Source organism: Beta vulgaris, chromosome 3 (assembly GCF_026745355.1).
Source record: "Beta vulgaris subsp. vulgaris cultivar EL10 chromosome 3, EL10.2, whole genome shotgun sequence".
Taxonomy (NCBI): domain Eukaryota; kingdom Viridiplantae; phylum Streptophyta; class Magnoliopsida; order Caryophyllales; family Amaranthaceae; genus Beta; species Beta vulgaris.
Genome location: NC_079204.1, coordinates 28,444,598 through 28,460,279, shown reverse-complemented (window position 1 = coordinate 28,460,279; position 15,682 = coordinate 28,444,598). Strand labels below are relative to the sequence as shown.

At 31.9% G+C, this 15,682-nt stretch overlaps 1 protein-coding gene and 1 long non-coding RNA gene across 2 annotated transcripts; one reads left to right on the top strand and one right to left on the bottom strand.

Annotated features, from left to right (window-relative positions):
• Positions 1 to 4,106: 4,106 nt before the first annotated feature.
• Positions 4,107 to 5,013, top strand: LOC130590914 (uncharacterized). Its single transcript, XR_008968793.1, has 2 exons — positions 4,107 to 4,167; positions 4,530 to 5,013. It is a non-coding gene; the product is annotated as an uncharacterized LOC130590914 (long non-coding RNA).
• Positions 5,014 to 8,902: 3,889 nt separating this feature from the next.
• LOC130590913 (uncharacterized) lies at positions 8,903 to 11,463 on the bottom strand. Its single transcript, XM_057393688.1, has 4 exons — positions 11,349 to 11,463; positions 10,721 to 11,044; positions 10,295 to 10,435; positions 8,903 to 9,552 (listed from the first exon to the last, which is right to left on the bottom strand). Exons 2-4 carry the CDS (start codon positions 11,007 to 11,009, stop codon positions 9,263 to 9,265), a joined length of 720 nt encoding a protein of 239 aa, XP_057249671.1. The 5' UTR covers positions 11,010 to 11,044; positions 11,349 to 11,463; the 3' UTR covers positions 8,903 to 9,262.
• Between the last annotated feature and the right edge of the window lie 4,219 nt (positions 11,464 to 15,682).

Sequence of the window (15,682 nt, the reverse complement as noted above, 5' to 3'; positions counted from 1 at the left end):
GCTGCCCCTTATAATTAGCCTTAGAGAGTGACTCCATCTCTCTTCTTCATAAATGTAGGACTCTCATATAGTCACATGTGTTATTTGAGGTAGAGCTGCAACATATATTTTTGTTAAATAAATTTAATTTCATTGCCGTTATTGTCATTTATTACTATATAGAGAACGTATTGTGTCGGACTCGTCCGACACAACACTCTCATCGGACGAGCAACGCAACGCAACGCGCGCGACTTATTAAAGACCGAAAAAATAAAAAAAAAATAAAAAAACAAAAAAACACTTTCATCCCCTTCATCCGCTTCATCCGCCATTGTTCAAGAACAAAAACATATCCAACACTTCCACTTTCTCACTACAAATCTAGTTCCACTACTGAAATCTAGTTCGTTACAAATTGAACAAGAATGTCAGCCGAAGATTCGAATTCACAAATCGCAAGTTCGTTACAAATTGATCTGAGCAATGAGAATACTCACAGAGATCTCACATTACAAATCGAACTAAACAATGAAAACCGTAACACAGATATCACATCAGAAAAAAAAAGAAAGAAATTACATGAACAATCAGCTGGAATACAAGACAAAGTAACAGGTGTATGTCTAAATTTAATTTTCAATTGCATTTACTCATTTTCAGTTATAATTTTGATTGTATCAGTTAGTATGCATAAAATTACCTTTTACATTGCAACAAAAGTCTATTTTTACTCATTAACTTTTTTTTCAGTTAGACTTAATTAGTTTTCAGTTAGACTTATAAGTGTTCAGTTAGAGTACTTTAGTTTTCAGTTAATATAGTTTTCAGTTACTTAATTAGTTTTAGTTGACTTATTATCTTCAGTTAAACTTATTTACGCTTCAGTTAGACTTATTTACTCTTCTGTTAGACTTATTTACTCTTCAGTTAGACTGATTCAGATAGACTTATTAAGTGTTCAGTTAGAGTAATTTAGTTTTCAGTTAGACTTATTTACTCTTCAGTTAGACTTATTAAGTGTTCAGTTAGAGTAATTTAGTTTTCAGTTAGACTTATTAACTCTTCAGTTAGACTTATTTACACTTCAGTTACACTTATTTTCTTTTCAGTTAGACTGATTCATAGACTGATTCATTTAGACTAATTTAGTTTTCAGTTAGACTTATTTAGTTTTCAGTTAGACTTTTTAACTCTTCAGTTAGACATATTTACTTTTCAGTTAGACTTATTCAGTTAGACTAATTTAGTTTTCAGTTAGACTTATTTAGTTTTCAGTTAGACTTATTAACTCTTCAGTTACACTTATTTTTTTCAGTTAGACTGATTCATAGACTGATTCATTTAGACTAATTTAGTTTTCAGTTAGACTTATTTAGTTTCAGTTAGACTTTTTAACTCTTCAGTTAGACTTATTTAGTTTTCAGTTAGACTGATTCAGTTTTCAGTTAGACTTATTTAGTTTTAAGTTAGACTTATTTTCTTTTCAGTTGGTCCTTAATTTATTTCATTTAGTATAATTATTCTTTCATTTGATACTATTACAATCATTCTCAGCTACACTTGTTTAGTTTTCAGTTAGTGCTTTTGTTCTTTAATTTAGTGTCCTAATTTTTTGACAATGAACTCAACAGCTGAACATGAATATCTCAAGTACATCAATGACGAAAATATCAGTAGCAGTTTAATAGGGAGACATGTTACAGATCACAAAGATGGCTACAACTTGTATCAAGCACACTCAAGAGCATTAGGATTTAGTATTAGGAAACAAACTCTAAGGAGGAGGAGAATTGATAATTCAATATACGAATTCTACTTGGTTTGCTCAAAGGAAGGAGGCTCAAAATCAACAAACAAAATAACAGAACCAAAAGAAAAAGACACACAACAAGAAAAACCTGTTCAGATACCAGATGTTGAGCAGCCAACCAACAAAAGAAAGGAAAGAGTAGTCAATGAAACAAGAACAGCATGCAAAGCCATGGTCAGATTTAAGCAAGAAAAACCTGGTGAAGACTTTGTTGTAGTAGCTCATGAGTTGCAGCACAACCATGAGTTGGTAATACAACAAGAAATACATCATCTGAAATCAGAAAGGAAGATAACTGAACAAAAAGGACAACTAATACAAACAATGGTTGAATCTGGCATAAAGCCAATGCATGCATACAACTTTTTGTGTCATGAGGCTGGATCAGAAGAAGTAGTGGGCCACACAAAAAGGGACCATCTAAACTATATCACACAGTACAGAACAAGATTGGTTGAAGGAAAGGATATGCAGAGTGTGTTGGACTTACTTCAGCAAAGAGCGGATGATGATCCTGCATTCTTCTACAGGCTGAAATTTGGGGAACATAACAACATCGTCAGCTACTTTTGGCGAGATTCAATGATGTTGGAGGACTTCAAAGCATATGGAGATGTTATGATATTTGACACAACATATAGGACAAACAAATATGGACTGATATGTGCACCATTTGTTGGCATAAATTGCCATTGGAAAACAACAATGTTTGCATGTGCTTTCATAACTAATGAAAAGGAAGAGAGCTTTGAATGGCTACTAGAAACATTCAAGAGAGCAATGTGCCAACAAGAGCCAAAGACAATTTTCACTGATCAAGATAAGGCAATGGGCAATGCAATTGAAAAGGTATTTTTCAGTTAGAATTATTTAGTTTTCAGTTAGAATTATTTAGTCTTCAGTTTGAGTTAATTATTTATAATTCAGTTAGACCTATTTAGTTTTCATTTAGACTCATTAATTTTTCAGATAGCCTTATTTACTTTTTAGTTACACTAATTTACTTTTCAGTTAGACTCATTGAGTTTTCAGTTAGACGTATTTAGTTTTAAGTTAGACTCATTGAGTTTTCAGTTAGACTTATTTAGTTTTCCGTTAGACTAATTTAGTTGTCAGTTAGACTCATTTAGTTGTCAGTTAGACTCATTTAGTTGTCAGTTAGACTCATTGAGTTTTCAGTTAGACTCATTTATTTCCACTATTTCAGTTAGACTTCTTTCTTTTTCAGTTAGACGTCTTGATTATTCAGGTAGACTTAATTAATTTTCAGTTAGACTTATTTAGTTGTCAGTTACACTTATTTACTTTTCAGTTAGACAAATTTACTTTTCACTTAGACTTATTTAGTTTTCAGTTAGACTTATTTAGTTTTCAGTTAGACTCATTTAGTTTTCATTTGGGCTTCATATTACTTCTTTTTGTCTAATGAAATTTTCAGTTAGCATTTACACTGTTTTCAGTTAGACTTCTTAAATTTTCAGTTGGTCTTCATATTATTTCTTTACCTTTTAAATTAGATTCACAAGCATTCAAATGAAAGTGATTTCTAGCATAATATGTACTATCTTAAATCAGGTTTTCCCAAATACAAGACATAGGCTTTGCCTTTGGCATATAGAGAAGAACTTTGTAAGCCACTTCGGATCCCTCAAGACCAATGAAGACTTCAAGAACATGTTCAAGAACTGTTTGATGGGGTGTCAAAATGAATCAGGCTTTGAAGAATTGTGGGCGAAAATGATGGAATTGTATGGACACGAGAAAAAAGAATGGTTCGAGCAAGTATATGATCAGAGACACAAGTGGTGCACCGCATTAAACAGGGATATGTTTTCAGCTGGAATCTTATCATCACAAAGAAGTGAAGTCACAAATAAGGCAATATCATTCAATGCAAAAGCAACAACAAACCTGTTTGAATTCTATCATATATTTGAGCAAACAGTGAAAAGATGGAGAAGCAATGAAACTAGTGACAACTTCCGGAACAGAACTGAACGTCCCAAAGCCGTCAAATCCAAATCAAAGCTTCTGAAACATGCTGCTGATGTATACACACTAGCACTATATAATGACTTTGAAACAGAGTATGAGTGGGCAATGGCATCATTTTTACGAGCATTTGCAACAGAAAACTCACAGCTGAAGTTGTTTGAAGTCTCACCAGAAGAAGATTTCAGCAATTCACATACAGTAGCATACGATGAGGCGACAACAGAATTAGTGTGCTCATGTCAATGCTTCACAGAGACGGGGATGCTTTGCTTTCACATAATAAGGGTCATGCACATGTTCAGCATATTTCAAATACCACAAAAATATCCTTAAGAGATGGACAAGACTTGCAAAGTCAGCAGTATGGGAGAATGTTCAAGGTTAGTGAAATAAATCAATATGATAACTGACAAATGAAAGCAACTAACTGAAAAACTGAAGACTCCAACTGAAACAATTAACTGATCACCTGAAAGATTTAATTAGTGAACTGAAAAAAAAAAGGCTCCAGCTGAAACATTACTATAACTAACTGATAAATTAATGTTACTACCAGAACATTAATTGGGGTTTTCTTTGTGTGTGGGAGGGGGAATATTAGTAGTGGGGGTTTTGGGGGGTGTGGGGTTTAACACTTAACTAACTGAAACAATTAACACACCACCTGAAAGAATTTCTAAGCTATCTGAAAATTTTAGTTAGTCAAATGAACTAATTGACTAAGAAACATTTATTAAAGCAGACAAGGATCAAAGCCAAAATGCACAGTTGTGGACACCATGGAGACATGCAATAACCAAGAATTTCTACAACCTAGTGTCAATATGTCAATCAAATGAGGATGCAAGAACATTATGTGACAAGTCGTTGAAGGAATTATACAAATCAGTGAAAGAAGTTTTCAAGACTGATCAACAAAAACAACAAGAAATCGAAGATGAAGAACTACGAAGACAAACAGTTGAAAATCCTGAGGTGATAAAGACAAAAGGAAGACCACCAAAGGGAAACAAGAGAGTAAAAGGACATTTTGAGAAGCGTAAAATGAAGACAAGGCATCCGAACGAATATGGAACAAAAACCCCAAATGTACCTCAAGTTGAATAGTGTTCAAATAATATTAGTTTTCAATTGTATTCCACTCAGTAATTGAATTGAAATTTACACTTGTTTATTCCTAAGCTACTCGAAATTCATTAATATTAGTATTTATTGTCCTTCAGTTAGACTTGTTTTTTTTTTCAGCTAGTCTTTCTAGTGCTTCATTAGACGTGTTTACTTTTAAGCTTATATTAATTAGTTTCAGTTAGACTTGTATATTTTTCAGCTAGTGTTAATTCTGCTTCAGTTAGACTAATTTATTTCTCAGCTTATCTTTATATCTTCAGTTAGACTTGTGTCTTTTTCAGCTAGTCTTAAAAATGCTTCAGTTAGACGTATTTATTTTTCAGCTTGTATTAATTGTACTTCAATTAGACTTGTGTATATTTCTGCTTCAGTTAGACTTATTTGATTTTCAGCCTCTATTAATTACGCTTCAGTTAGACTTGTGTAGTTTTCAGCTAGTATTAAATTTCCTTCAGTCAGACTTATTTATTTTTCAGATAGTATTAATTGTGCTTCAGCTAGACTTCTTTATTTTTCAGCTAGTCTTTATAGAGCTTCAGTTAGACTTTTTTTATTTTTCAGTTAGACTTAATAACTCTTCAGTTAGACTTGCTTGTTTTTCAGCTACTATTTACAGTGTATAAGTTAGACTTAAAATTTATATTTACAAATATATGTCATACACTTATTATTATGAGTTAGATTTTTCATTTTTCAGTTGGTATTTGTATTTTTCCAATTAATTTTCAAACAACTTCATTTTTACACAAATGTATTCCATTCAAAGTAAGTGTAAATGTACAATTCATTAAAGAACACAGATATAAAATGTAAAATGAGTTCTGTGCTATTTGTACTGTACATTGCAAAATTCAATGGTTTCTATTTCTACTGTACATTATAATAATAATAAAAAAAGTTTGGCACCTAAAATAATGAAATTTCAACAGTTGCTCTATTTTCACTTTGTCTCCAAAATTATTATTCAACACATCTTCTACTTTCGCCTCATGATCCCTCCTTCGCCGTAAAATGTGTGCTTCTTTTCTATTCGTCTTCTTTGATCGATTAAATGCTAATTTATCTAGGACAGCCTCTTTATCCTTCCTTATCTTCTGTCTTGCCATCAGTTCAGGTTTCTTTGCAGACCAAACATAACAGTCATGCTTCACTTTCTCTCTCAGTTTGTTTAAAGGATGGTCCACAAGACGAAGAGCAAGCCTACACCGCTCAAGGTTTTTGGTGGCTGCCTAAAAAATAAAAAAAATCAAAACTATTAAAAAAGGTTCAAAAATGTAACAATTACAAAATAAAACTAACTGAAAATAAACAACAACATCAACTAGTCTTTATAGTGCTTCATTGTTTTTCAGGTAGTCCTTATAATGCTTTCAGCTAGTAATGATTGTGTTTCAGTTAGACTTGATTGTTTTTCAGCTAGTATTTATTATGTTTCAGTTAGACTTGTTTATTTCTAAGCTAGTCTTTACAGTGCTTCAGTTAGACTTCATTATTTCTCAGCTAGTCTTTATAGTGCTTCAGTTAGACATCTTTGTTTTTCAGCTAGTCTTTCAAGTCCTTCACTAACTGCCTATCATACCTTTTTCTATTAAAAAACTTTCAAAAACAGAAATGTAACAAGCAAAATAAAGTAATCATACCCTTTTCAGGTCAACAAGTGCAGCATGGTTAGTATTATGACCGTCATACAGCTCCATGGTTTTGATTGCATAGACACCACAATCAAAATTGTTGTCCTTGCTTCTCCAAGGGAAGTAAAGAGTTGATGTTTGCCAATGGTGGAGACGATCAAAATCACGACATCTCATAGTCTCTTGCATAAAAGAATCAAAAGCACGACACTGCATTTGAAGATCAAAAAAAAAAACAACAATTAAAAAACAAGTAATAAAATGGAACAAAAAAAAAATACAAATGCTCATAAAAAGGTACTTACAAAGTATGTAAGACCGTTAAATTCCTCATGCTTATATCTATCAATGTCCTTCATGTCTGTACGATTGTCAATATTTTCAATCCTTTTTGCTTTCTTGTTCAGCACCAAGACAGTATAATGATCATCCTTGTGAACAGGAACAAAAATCTGGAAGATAAACATAAGATGCAAAAGCAATAAGTCTACCTGACAGAGAACAAAAAACAAATGAAATACTAAAAACACTAGCTGAACTAAAAACATACACTAACTGAAAACATAAACTAGGACTAACTGACAAGTAACATACACTAACTGAAAGAGAAAATTACACTAACTGAACAAATAAAAAAATAGTTAACAATAATACAACTAACCAGTTCAGCTTCTCGAATATCATTGCGTGGAAATGATTTCACCCATGAAGAAATAGCTTCCTTACATTTCTTGTAGAATAAATCATCATCTTTTGTAATAAGCTTTTTCTTGTTTTCTTCCCATTCCTTAAACTTCTGATCATACTGCCTAGTGCCCTCCAGGTTCTTCAAAATAATCTCATTTTCAGCAATCTCACTCTCAAACTGAACCTTTTTTACCTTCTCAGCACACAACCAATTGATATAGTTCTACAACAAAAGAAAATAGATATAATGACAAACTGAAACATTAAGTTTAGTTTTCAGTTAGACTTTTTAAAATGTCAGTTAGATTTATTTACTTTTCAGTTAGACTTATTTACTTTTCAGTTAGACTCATTAAGTTTTCAGTTAGACTCATTAAGTTTCAGTTAGACTCATTAAGTTCTCAGTGAGACTCATTAAGTTTTCAGTGAGACTTATTTACTACTCAGTTAACAAATTTACTTTTCAGTTAGACTCATTTAGTTTTCAGTTAGACTTATTAAGTTTTCAGTAAGACTCATTAAGTTTTCAGTTAGACTCATTAAGTTTTCAGTTAGACTCATTAAGTTTTCAGTTAGACTCATTAAGCTTTCAGTTAGACTTATTTACTTCTCAGTTAGAGTAATTTACTTTTAAGTTAGACTCATTTAGTTTTCAGTTAGACTTCTTTATTTTTCAGTTACACTTATTTTTTATTCAGCTAGACTTATTAAGTTTTCAGTTACACTTATTTACTTTTTATTAGACTGAAAACATAATATGACCAACTGAAAAACATAACATGACAAACTGAAAAACAGAAGATGACTAACTGACAAAATAATATGACCAAATGAAAACAAACATATAAAACTAAGCAATAACAACACTTACAAAAGGCATAATATTAAACCAAAATCTCCTTGTTGCAGAAGGTGATTCCTCTTCTTGCCTATTGAACATGAAGGCGCATCCGTCAATAACTCCACTTGTCAGCCAACCTTGACGAGGCATGCTAATTAAGTCGAATTTGTACAGCTGAACCGCATAGTTGCTATGAGGATTATCAAAATCCACAATGAGATCACTTGTAAGTTCACTTTGCATAATGTCATTTTTCATCTTCACTTCCTCAGAATCTGTATCCAATGACATATATGCAACATCTTCATACTCATTGTAAAATAGATAATCAACCAGCAACCTCTGGTCAGGAGACAGATCACTCAAATATCTATTATAATGCTGCAAACTTCGACATAATATTATGCCATGGTTGTTGACAGGAACAGCATGCAAACCAGGCGTAGAAGATGAAACAACACCAGCTTCATTCTCATCCTCTTCTTTTTTAGCCTTGTCAGATGATGATTCAACTCCATGATCAGCAATCCTATCAATCAGGTCCTCCAAACCTTCATCGTCATAATCATCACCTGGTTCCTTAACTCTCACAACTTTCCCAACTTTCTCTGAAGAAGGGTCATAGTCCCACCCCTTCAATAATTCAGGTGTTGCAGGGATTTCTGACTTTGATTGTTTCTGAGGTTTGGAGGATTTGTATGATGATTGATCAGAATAAGAGCCATCACCCTGCATTCAATTAAAATATTAAAAAAGGATGACAGATATACTAACTGAAAGATAAACATACACTAACTGAAAATAAAACAGATACTAAATGACAAGAAACATAAAACAAATGAAAATTAAACAATTACTAACTGACAAGAATGATACACTAACTGAAACATAACATAATACTAACTGACAAAAAAGAAACACTAACTGACATGAAACTTACACTAACTCAAACATAAACTGATACTAACTGACAACAAACAAACATACACTAACTGAAATAAAAGATATACTAAATGACAAGAAACATACACTAACTGAAACAGAAAAATAAACAAATTAAAACAGAAACTAAAACTATACTTACTCGAGGATATTTTACATTTACTGGAGTGATGATTGGAATTGAACTTCCAACACCCTCACCACTCTCTTCACTGTATGGAAGATCCTCAACAACAGGACTAGGAGTTAGTAGTTGGAATGAAGGGGCATCGAAATCAGCAATGTTTTTCCTTTTAGCAGAAGAATCAACTCTCCAAGACTTTCTGCTATATACATTCTCAACTGCTTCAACAACAGGAGGAGGAGGAGGAGAGGAGTTGGAGTACGAAGATCAACAATATCAATACCAGCAGCGGTGCGAGTAGGGACGTGTGTAGAAATTTTACACTTATCCTTATCCTTAGCCCCTTTGACTTGATCATCATCAGCATTCCTCCTCTTCCTATCAGCTTCCTTTGGTTGTTCTTTCTCAACATCTTAATTCAAAAAAAAAAAAAAAAAAAAAAAATAAATATAAAAAGTTCCATTTGATATTTATATGATATTCAGTTGGTATTAAGACTATTTCAGTTAGAGTATCAAAATTTTCAGTTGGTCTGAATATTCTTTCAGTTTGACTTGTTTATTGTTCAGGTAGTCTTTATAGTCCTTCAGTTAGACTTGTTTATTTTTTCAGCTAGTCTTTATAATACTTCAGTTAGACTTATTTAATCTTCCGTTAGACTTATTTACTCTTCAGTTACACTGATTAAGTTAGACTTATTAAGTGTTCAGATAGATTAATTTAGTCTTAAGTTAGACTTATTAACCCTTCAGTTAGGCTTATTTACACTTCAGTTAGACTTATTTTCTCTTCAGTTAGACTTACTTACTCTTCAGTTAGACTAACTTAGTTTTCAGTTAGACTTATTTAGTTTTCAGTTAGACTTATTACCTCTTCAGTTAGACGTATTTACTCTTCAGTTAGACTTGTTTGCTTTTCAGTTAGACTGATTCAGTTAGACTAATTTAGTTTTCAGTTGATATACTTTTCAGTTAGACTTATTTAGTTTTCAGTTAGACTTATTTTCTTTTCAGTTGGTCCTTATTTTATTTCATTTAGTATAATTATTCTTTTATTTGATACTATTACAATCATTTTCAGCTACACTTTATAATACTTCATCAATTATTGTTCAAGTAATCTTTTCAATCAGGAATAACATGAAAGAAACTTACTTCCTCCTTTCTGTCCTTCTGTATGAACCCCAGCATCCAACTCCTTATTTCCTCCTTCCTCTTTATCTCCTTGAAGACCACAATCATCATCAGCATTGCCAGTCTTCTTATTATCATCTTCCTTCGGTTCTTTCTCATTATCTTCATTCAAAAACAAAAACAATAAAAAAATAAATAAATACACAATAACTGAAAAACACAAAATCAGAAATGAATAAATTCATTGACAAACTAAAACTATTTTTCCACCAGATTAAATAAAAACAAATACAAAAAGTTTCATTTGGTATTTATATGATATTCAGCTAGTATTAATATTATTTCAGTTAGAATATCAGACTTTTCAGTTGGTCTTTTTATTCTTTCAGTTAGCTATTTAACTTTTTCATTTAAGCAAACTAAAACAATACAATAACAAGAACTTACTTCCACCTTCCTCTCCATCTCCATGAAGACCAGCATCCTTATCTCCTACTTTGTCTTCATCTCCTTGAAGACCAGGATCACCATTATCTCCTCCTTTGTCTTCATCTACATGAAGACCAGCATCCTTATCTACTCCTTTGTCTTCATCTCCTTGAAGACCAGGATCACCATTATCATCAGCATCATCATCCTTTCTCTCATTATAATTCTGGTGATCCTTATCATCACCATCATCATCATCATCATCATCATCATCATCTTCTTTATGCTGATCATCATCAGCATTCATCTTCTTCTCATCCTCCTCTCCTTCTTTTTCATCATCTTCATTCAAAACATAAAAAAACAACTAAATACACATAAACTGAAACAATGTTTCCAACAGATGAAAAAAAAAAATAAACTGAAAAAATTCATTTAGTATTCATCTCATTTTCAGCTGGTGCTCATATTATTTCAGTTAGACTGTCAAAGTTTTCAGTTGGTCATTTTATTCTTTCAGTTAGAGTATCAAAGTTAGCTATTTCACTTCTTCAGTTAAACATTTCTTTCACTTAGAGTCTAAAATTTTTATTCCAACCAGATTACAAAACTACAACATGAAAATAATATAATGAAAGGAACTTACTTCCTTCGTTCAAATCAACTCCATGAACACCAGAATCCAAATCAGGAACATTTTCAATTCTTCCAAACTCCAATTCAACAGGCCGCTTCACCAATAGTGAAATTGTAGGATCAACTTTGTTTGCATCTCTTTCGCTTCCAAATGACGCTTGCATATGTCGTCAATTTGACTCAGAAAATCTGGGTTAAATACTTCACTATCATCCAGAGAAATACTGTCTTGAGACAGCTTCTCGCCTTCCTCCCGAATATTCTGGGCAATCTCCAAATTAACTTGACAGAATGCAAGCGCATTCCTCTTCAACTTGTGCATGTTCTTCACATATTCCTTCAATTAAAAGAGCAAAATAGAATAAACAAACAAATCAATATGATGATGACACAGAAACAACATAAACAGAAATATAAGGACCATCTGAAAGAATCAAACTATCAAATGAAAACTTAAATGAAATATAAATAAACTTATTTAGTTTTCAGTTACACTAATTTACTTTCCAGATAGACTTATTTAGTTTTCAGTTAGACTTATTTACTTTTCAGTTAGACTTATGTACTCTTCAGTTAGACTTATGTACTCTTCAGTTAGACTTTTTTAGTTTTCAGTTAGACTTATGTACTCTTCAGTTAGACTTCTTTAATTTTCAGTTAGACTTATTTACTTCTCAGCTAGACTTATTTACTTCTAAGTTAGACTTATTAAGTTTTCAGTTAGACTAATATAATTTTCAGTTAGACTTATTAACTCTTCAGTTAGACTAATATAATTTTCAGTTAGACTTGTTAACTCTTCAGTTACATAGTTTCAGTTAGACTTCTTTATTTCTAAGTTACACTTCTTTACTTTTAAGTTAGTCTTATTTGCTCTTCAGCTAGAACTGACATTATTTCAGTTAGAGGTCAACAGTCTTCACTTAGAGTTCAAGAGTAAAAAAAATAAAAACATAAGATAAATGAAACTCACAGGAACATCAAGAGCATCTATTTCCTCATCAGTCATCAAACTATGAGGAAGATCCATGATAAGCTGCCTAGTTGAAGGTGATGGACCCTCAACCACCTTAATTATAGGAGAACCAGACTTCCTACTAGCAACACTAACACTGGGAGTTTTAAACTCAACCTTCTGTTTTTCACGCTTCACCGGCAGAATAAAATCCATGTTGATCTCAAACTGCTTCACAACATCAGTCAAATCCTTCTCATCCTGCCAATAACTGATAAATGGCTTACTCACATTTGAATAATCCAGATTACGACACTTGAAGTTGTGAATAACAGCAAGAGTCAAAGCGCTGACGCATCCCCGAAGCTTGAATGATACTTTCTTCTGTCCAAGCTCAATCTTCTTAATCATAATAGACTGATGACAGTCCAAAACAGCAGCACAAAGACTTCTCAATATATATCCACACCAGTCATAACTTGAAATTGCAGATACATCTTCTAAACTCTTGGCACATTTCAGCACAGGCCCTAAATCAGCTATAGGACATAGAAGCTTGGACAACGAAAAAATAACAAATAACTTCTTGAAATCATCCCCGGATTCATATTTCTTAAACAAATCATCCCAATTTTTTCTACCAATATATACCTTCTTGGGATCAGAAATACCAAGAAACCTATGCCAATCCTTCCTGGCACTTCCAGCCTCTACCTGACTACCTTTCCTCCTAAAGGCGTCATCATCTATAACCTCTACTGCTCTATCTGACACAGGTAACCCCAAAACATCACTAATGGTAAACTTATTAAAAATCAGGTTTACCATTCTTTGTTGAAAACATCATTCCAGATGCATTGTAATTTAACAACACCTCCAAATTCAGATTAGGACAAAACTTCTTTATCCTAATATCTAAGAGACTCCCAAACCCAATATCCCTAATGTCTCTTTTTTGCTCATCACTCAAATTACTAACCACTTCATTTAAATGGGAATAGTCTGACAATACTTGTAGATTAATTGACTTTATTTCTTGCTCAGTGAAATTCCTAACAAAAGTGAACAAAAATAACTTTAAAACATAAAAAAAAACACAATCATATAATATAAAAGGAGAATAATGAAAAAAACATACGATCTATCAAATGTGTCTTTCTGTTGATCGGGATTAGATCTTGAAAATGAAAACTTGATTGGTGATAAATCAGATTTGCCTTTCTTCTTAGACAAGGATTTATCACATCTGAAAGAAAGAAAGTTTAATCAAACAACAAAAACTGAAAAAAAAACAGCATCAACTGAAAAAATACAAAGATCAACTGAAAGAATACCAACATAACTAAAAGCAGACCACCATCAACTGAAACAATAGCCTAGATTATTTTTAAGGTACTCTATATAGTGCTTCAGTTAGACTTCTTTGTGTTTCAGATAGTCTATATAGTGCTTCAGTTAGACTTGTTTGCATTTCAGCTTATATAGATTGTGCTTCATTAGACTAGTTTATTTTTCAGTTAGTCTTTACAGTCCTTCAAAGTAACTTCTTTATTTTTCAGCTAGTATTTGTTGTGCTTCAAGTAGCCTTGTTTATTTTTCAGCTAGTCTACATAGTGCTTCAGTTAGACTTGTTTGTTTTTCGATAGTCTATATAGTGCTTCAGTTAGACTTGTTTATTTTTCAGCTAGTCTATATAGTGCTTCAGTTAGACTTGTTAATTTTTCAGATAGTCTATATAGTGCTTCAGTTAGACTTGTTTGTTTCTCAGATAGTCTCTACAGTCATTCAAAGTAACTTCATTATTGTGCTTCACTTAAACTTGTTGCTTTATCAGCTAGTCCTTATTATTTCATTTAGTATAATTATTCTTTCATTTCATTCTATTCCAATTACACTTAAAATTTTCATTGAAAATTTACATTACTTCAGTTAGACTTGTTTCTTTTATCAGTTAGTCAATATAGTGCTAAAGATACACTTGTTCGGTTTTCAGCTAGTATATAAAGTGCTTCAGATAGACTTGTTCGTTTTTCAGCTAGTATATAAAGTGCTTCAGATAGACTTGTTTTTTTCAGCTATCTATATAGTGCTTCAGATAGACTTGTTTGTTTTTCAGAAGACTTATTAGTTTTCAGTAGGCTTATTAGTTTTCAGTTAGACTATTAGTTTTAGACTATTAGTTTCAGTTAGACTTATTAAGTGTTCAGTTAGATCATTTAGTTTTCAGTGGACTTAATTAACTCTTCATAGACTAATTACGCTTCAGTTAGACTTATTACTCTTCCGTTAGACTTATTACTCAGTTAGACTGATTCAGTTAGACTTATTAAGTGTTAAGTAGACTTATTTACACTTCATAGACTTATTTCTTCAGTTAGACTTATTTACCTTCAGTTAGACTGATTCACTAGACTATTTAGTTTTCAATTAAACTTATTTACACTTCAGTTAGACTATTCTCTTCAGTTAGACTTATTACTCTTCAGTTAGACTGATTCACTAGACTTATTTAGTTTCAATTAACTTATTTGTTTAGTTATACTTATTACTCTTCACTTAGACTTATTGCTCTTCAGTTAGACTATTTGCTAAACAAAATCAACTGAAAAAATATAAGAATAAACTGAAACAATACAAGAATCAACTGAAGGAATATAAATATCAACTGAAAACAACATCAACTAAAAAATACAATACAACTGAAAGAATATATAATCAACTGAAAGAATATATAAATATCAACTGAAAAACAACAACAACTGAAAACATCTTAAAAAAACAAAAACTGAAACAAAACCATAAAAACATGAAATAAATACTCTGATAAACTGAAAACATTCAAAAATAGAAAAAAAAATATCTAAACTACTCTAAGAACTTGAAATCTACCTTGGATCATAATCACCATCTTTCTCTTTCTTCTTCCCAGCAGTAGACACTGCCAAAATTTTCCTGAAGATCCAAGACTCTTCACCTTCTTCGACTTCGGGCTACATTACAATTACAACAACAAAAACGCTCAAATTTTGAAAACAAAAAAAATTTACAGCAAAAACAAACGAAAATTATACCTAGAATCATCATTTCTAATCCTCTTCACCATATTTGCGATGCAAATGTAATGGATTATGAACAAAAAAACACGCTAAGTTTCAACAGCAGAGAAGCAGAGAAGCAGAGGAGCAGAAAAATTCTAGAAATAATCAGTAAATGATATATCGGTTTCTTTGAAATGAAGAAGAATCAGTTTTAAAACTAGCGAGAATCAAGCAGAAATCCAAAAAACAGTTTCAAAATCGAAAAAAGATAATGACCTAATAACCGTTATATGTTTTTTCTAAAAATAAACAAAACTGCTGATCAACAAAACAAATATGAAAAAAAAAAGG

Excerpts from the sequence above, each read along its gene's own strand:
- LOC130590913 (XM_057393688.1), bottom strand. The coding sequence starts at position 11,009 with ATGAATGCTGATGATGATCAGCATAAAGAAGATGATGATGATGATGAT. Across the intron at positions 10,436-10,720 it reads AGATGGAGAGGAAGGTGGAA|ATAATGAGAAAGAACCGAAG; the intron begins GTAAGTTCTTGT and ends TTTTGAATGAAG. Across the intron at positions 9,553-10,294 it reads AGAAGGACAGAAAGGAGGAA|ATGTTGAGAAAGAACAACCA; the intron begins GTAAGTTTCTTT and ends TTTTGAATTAAG.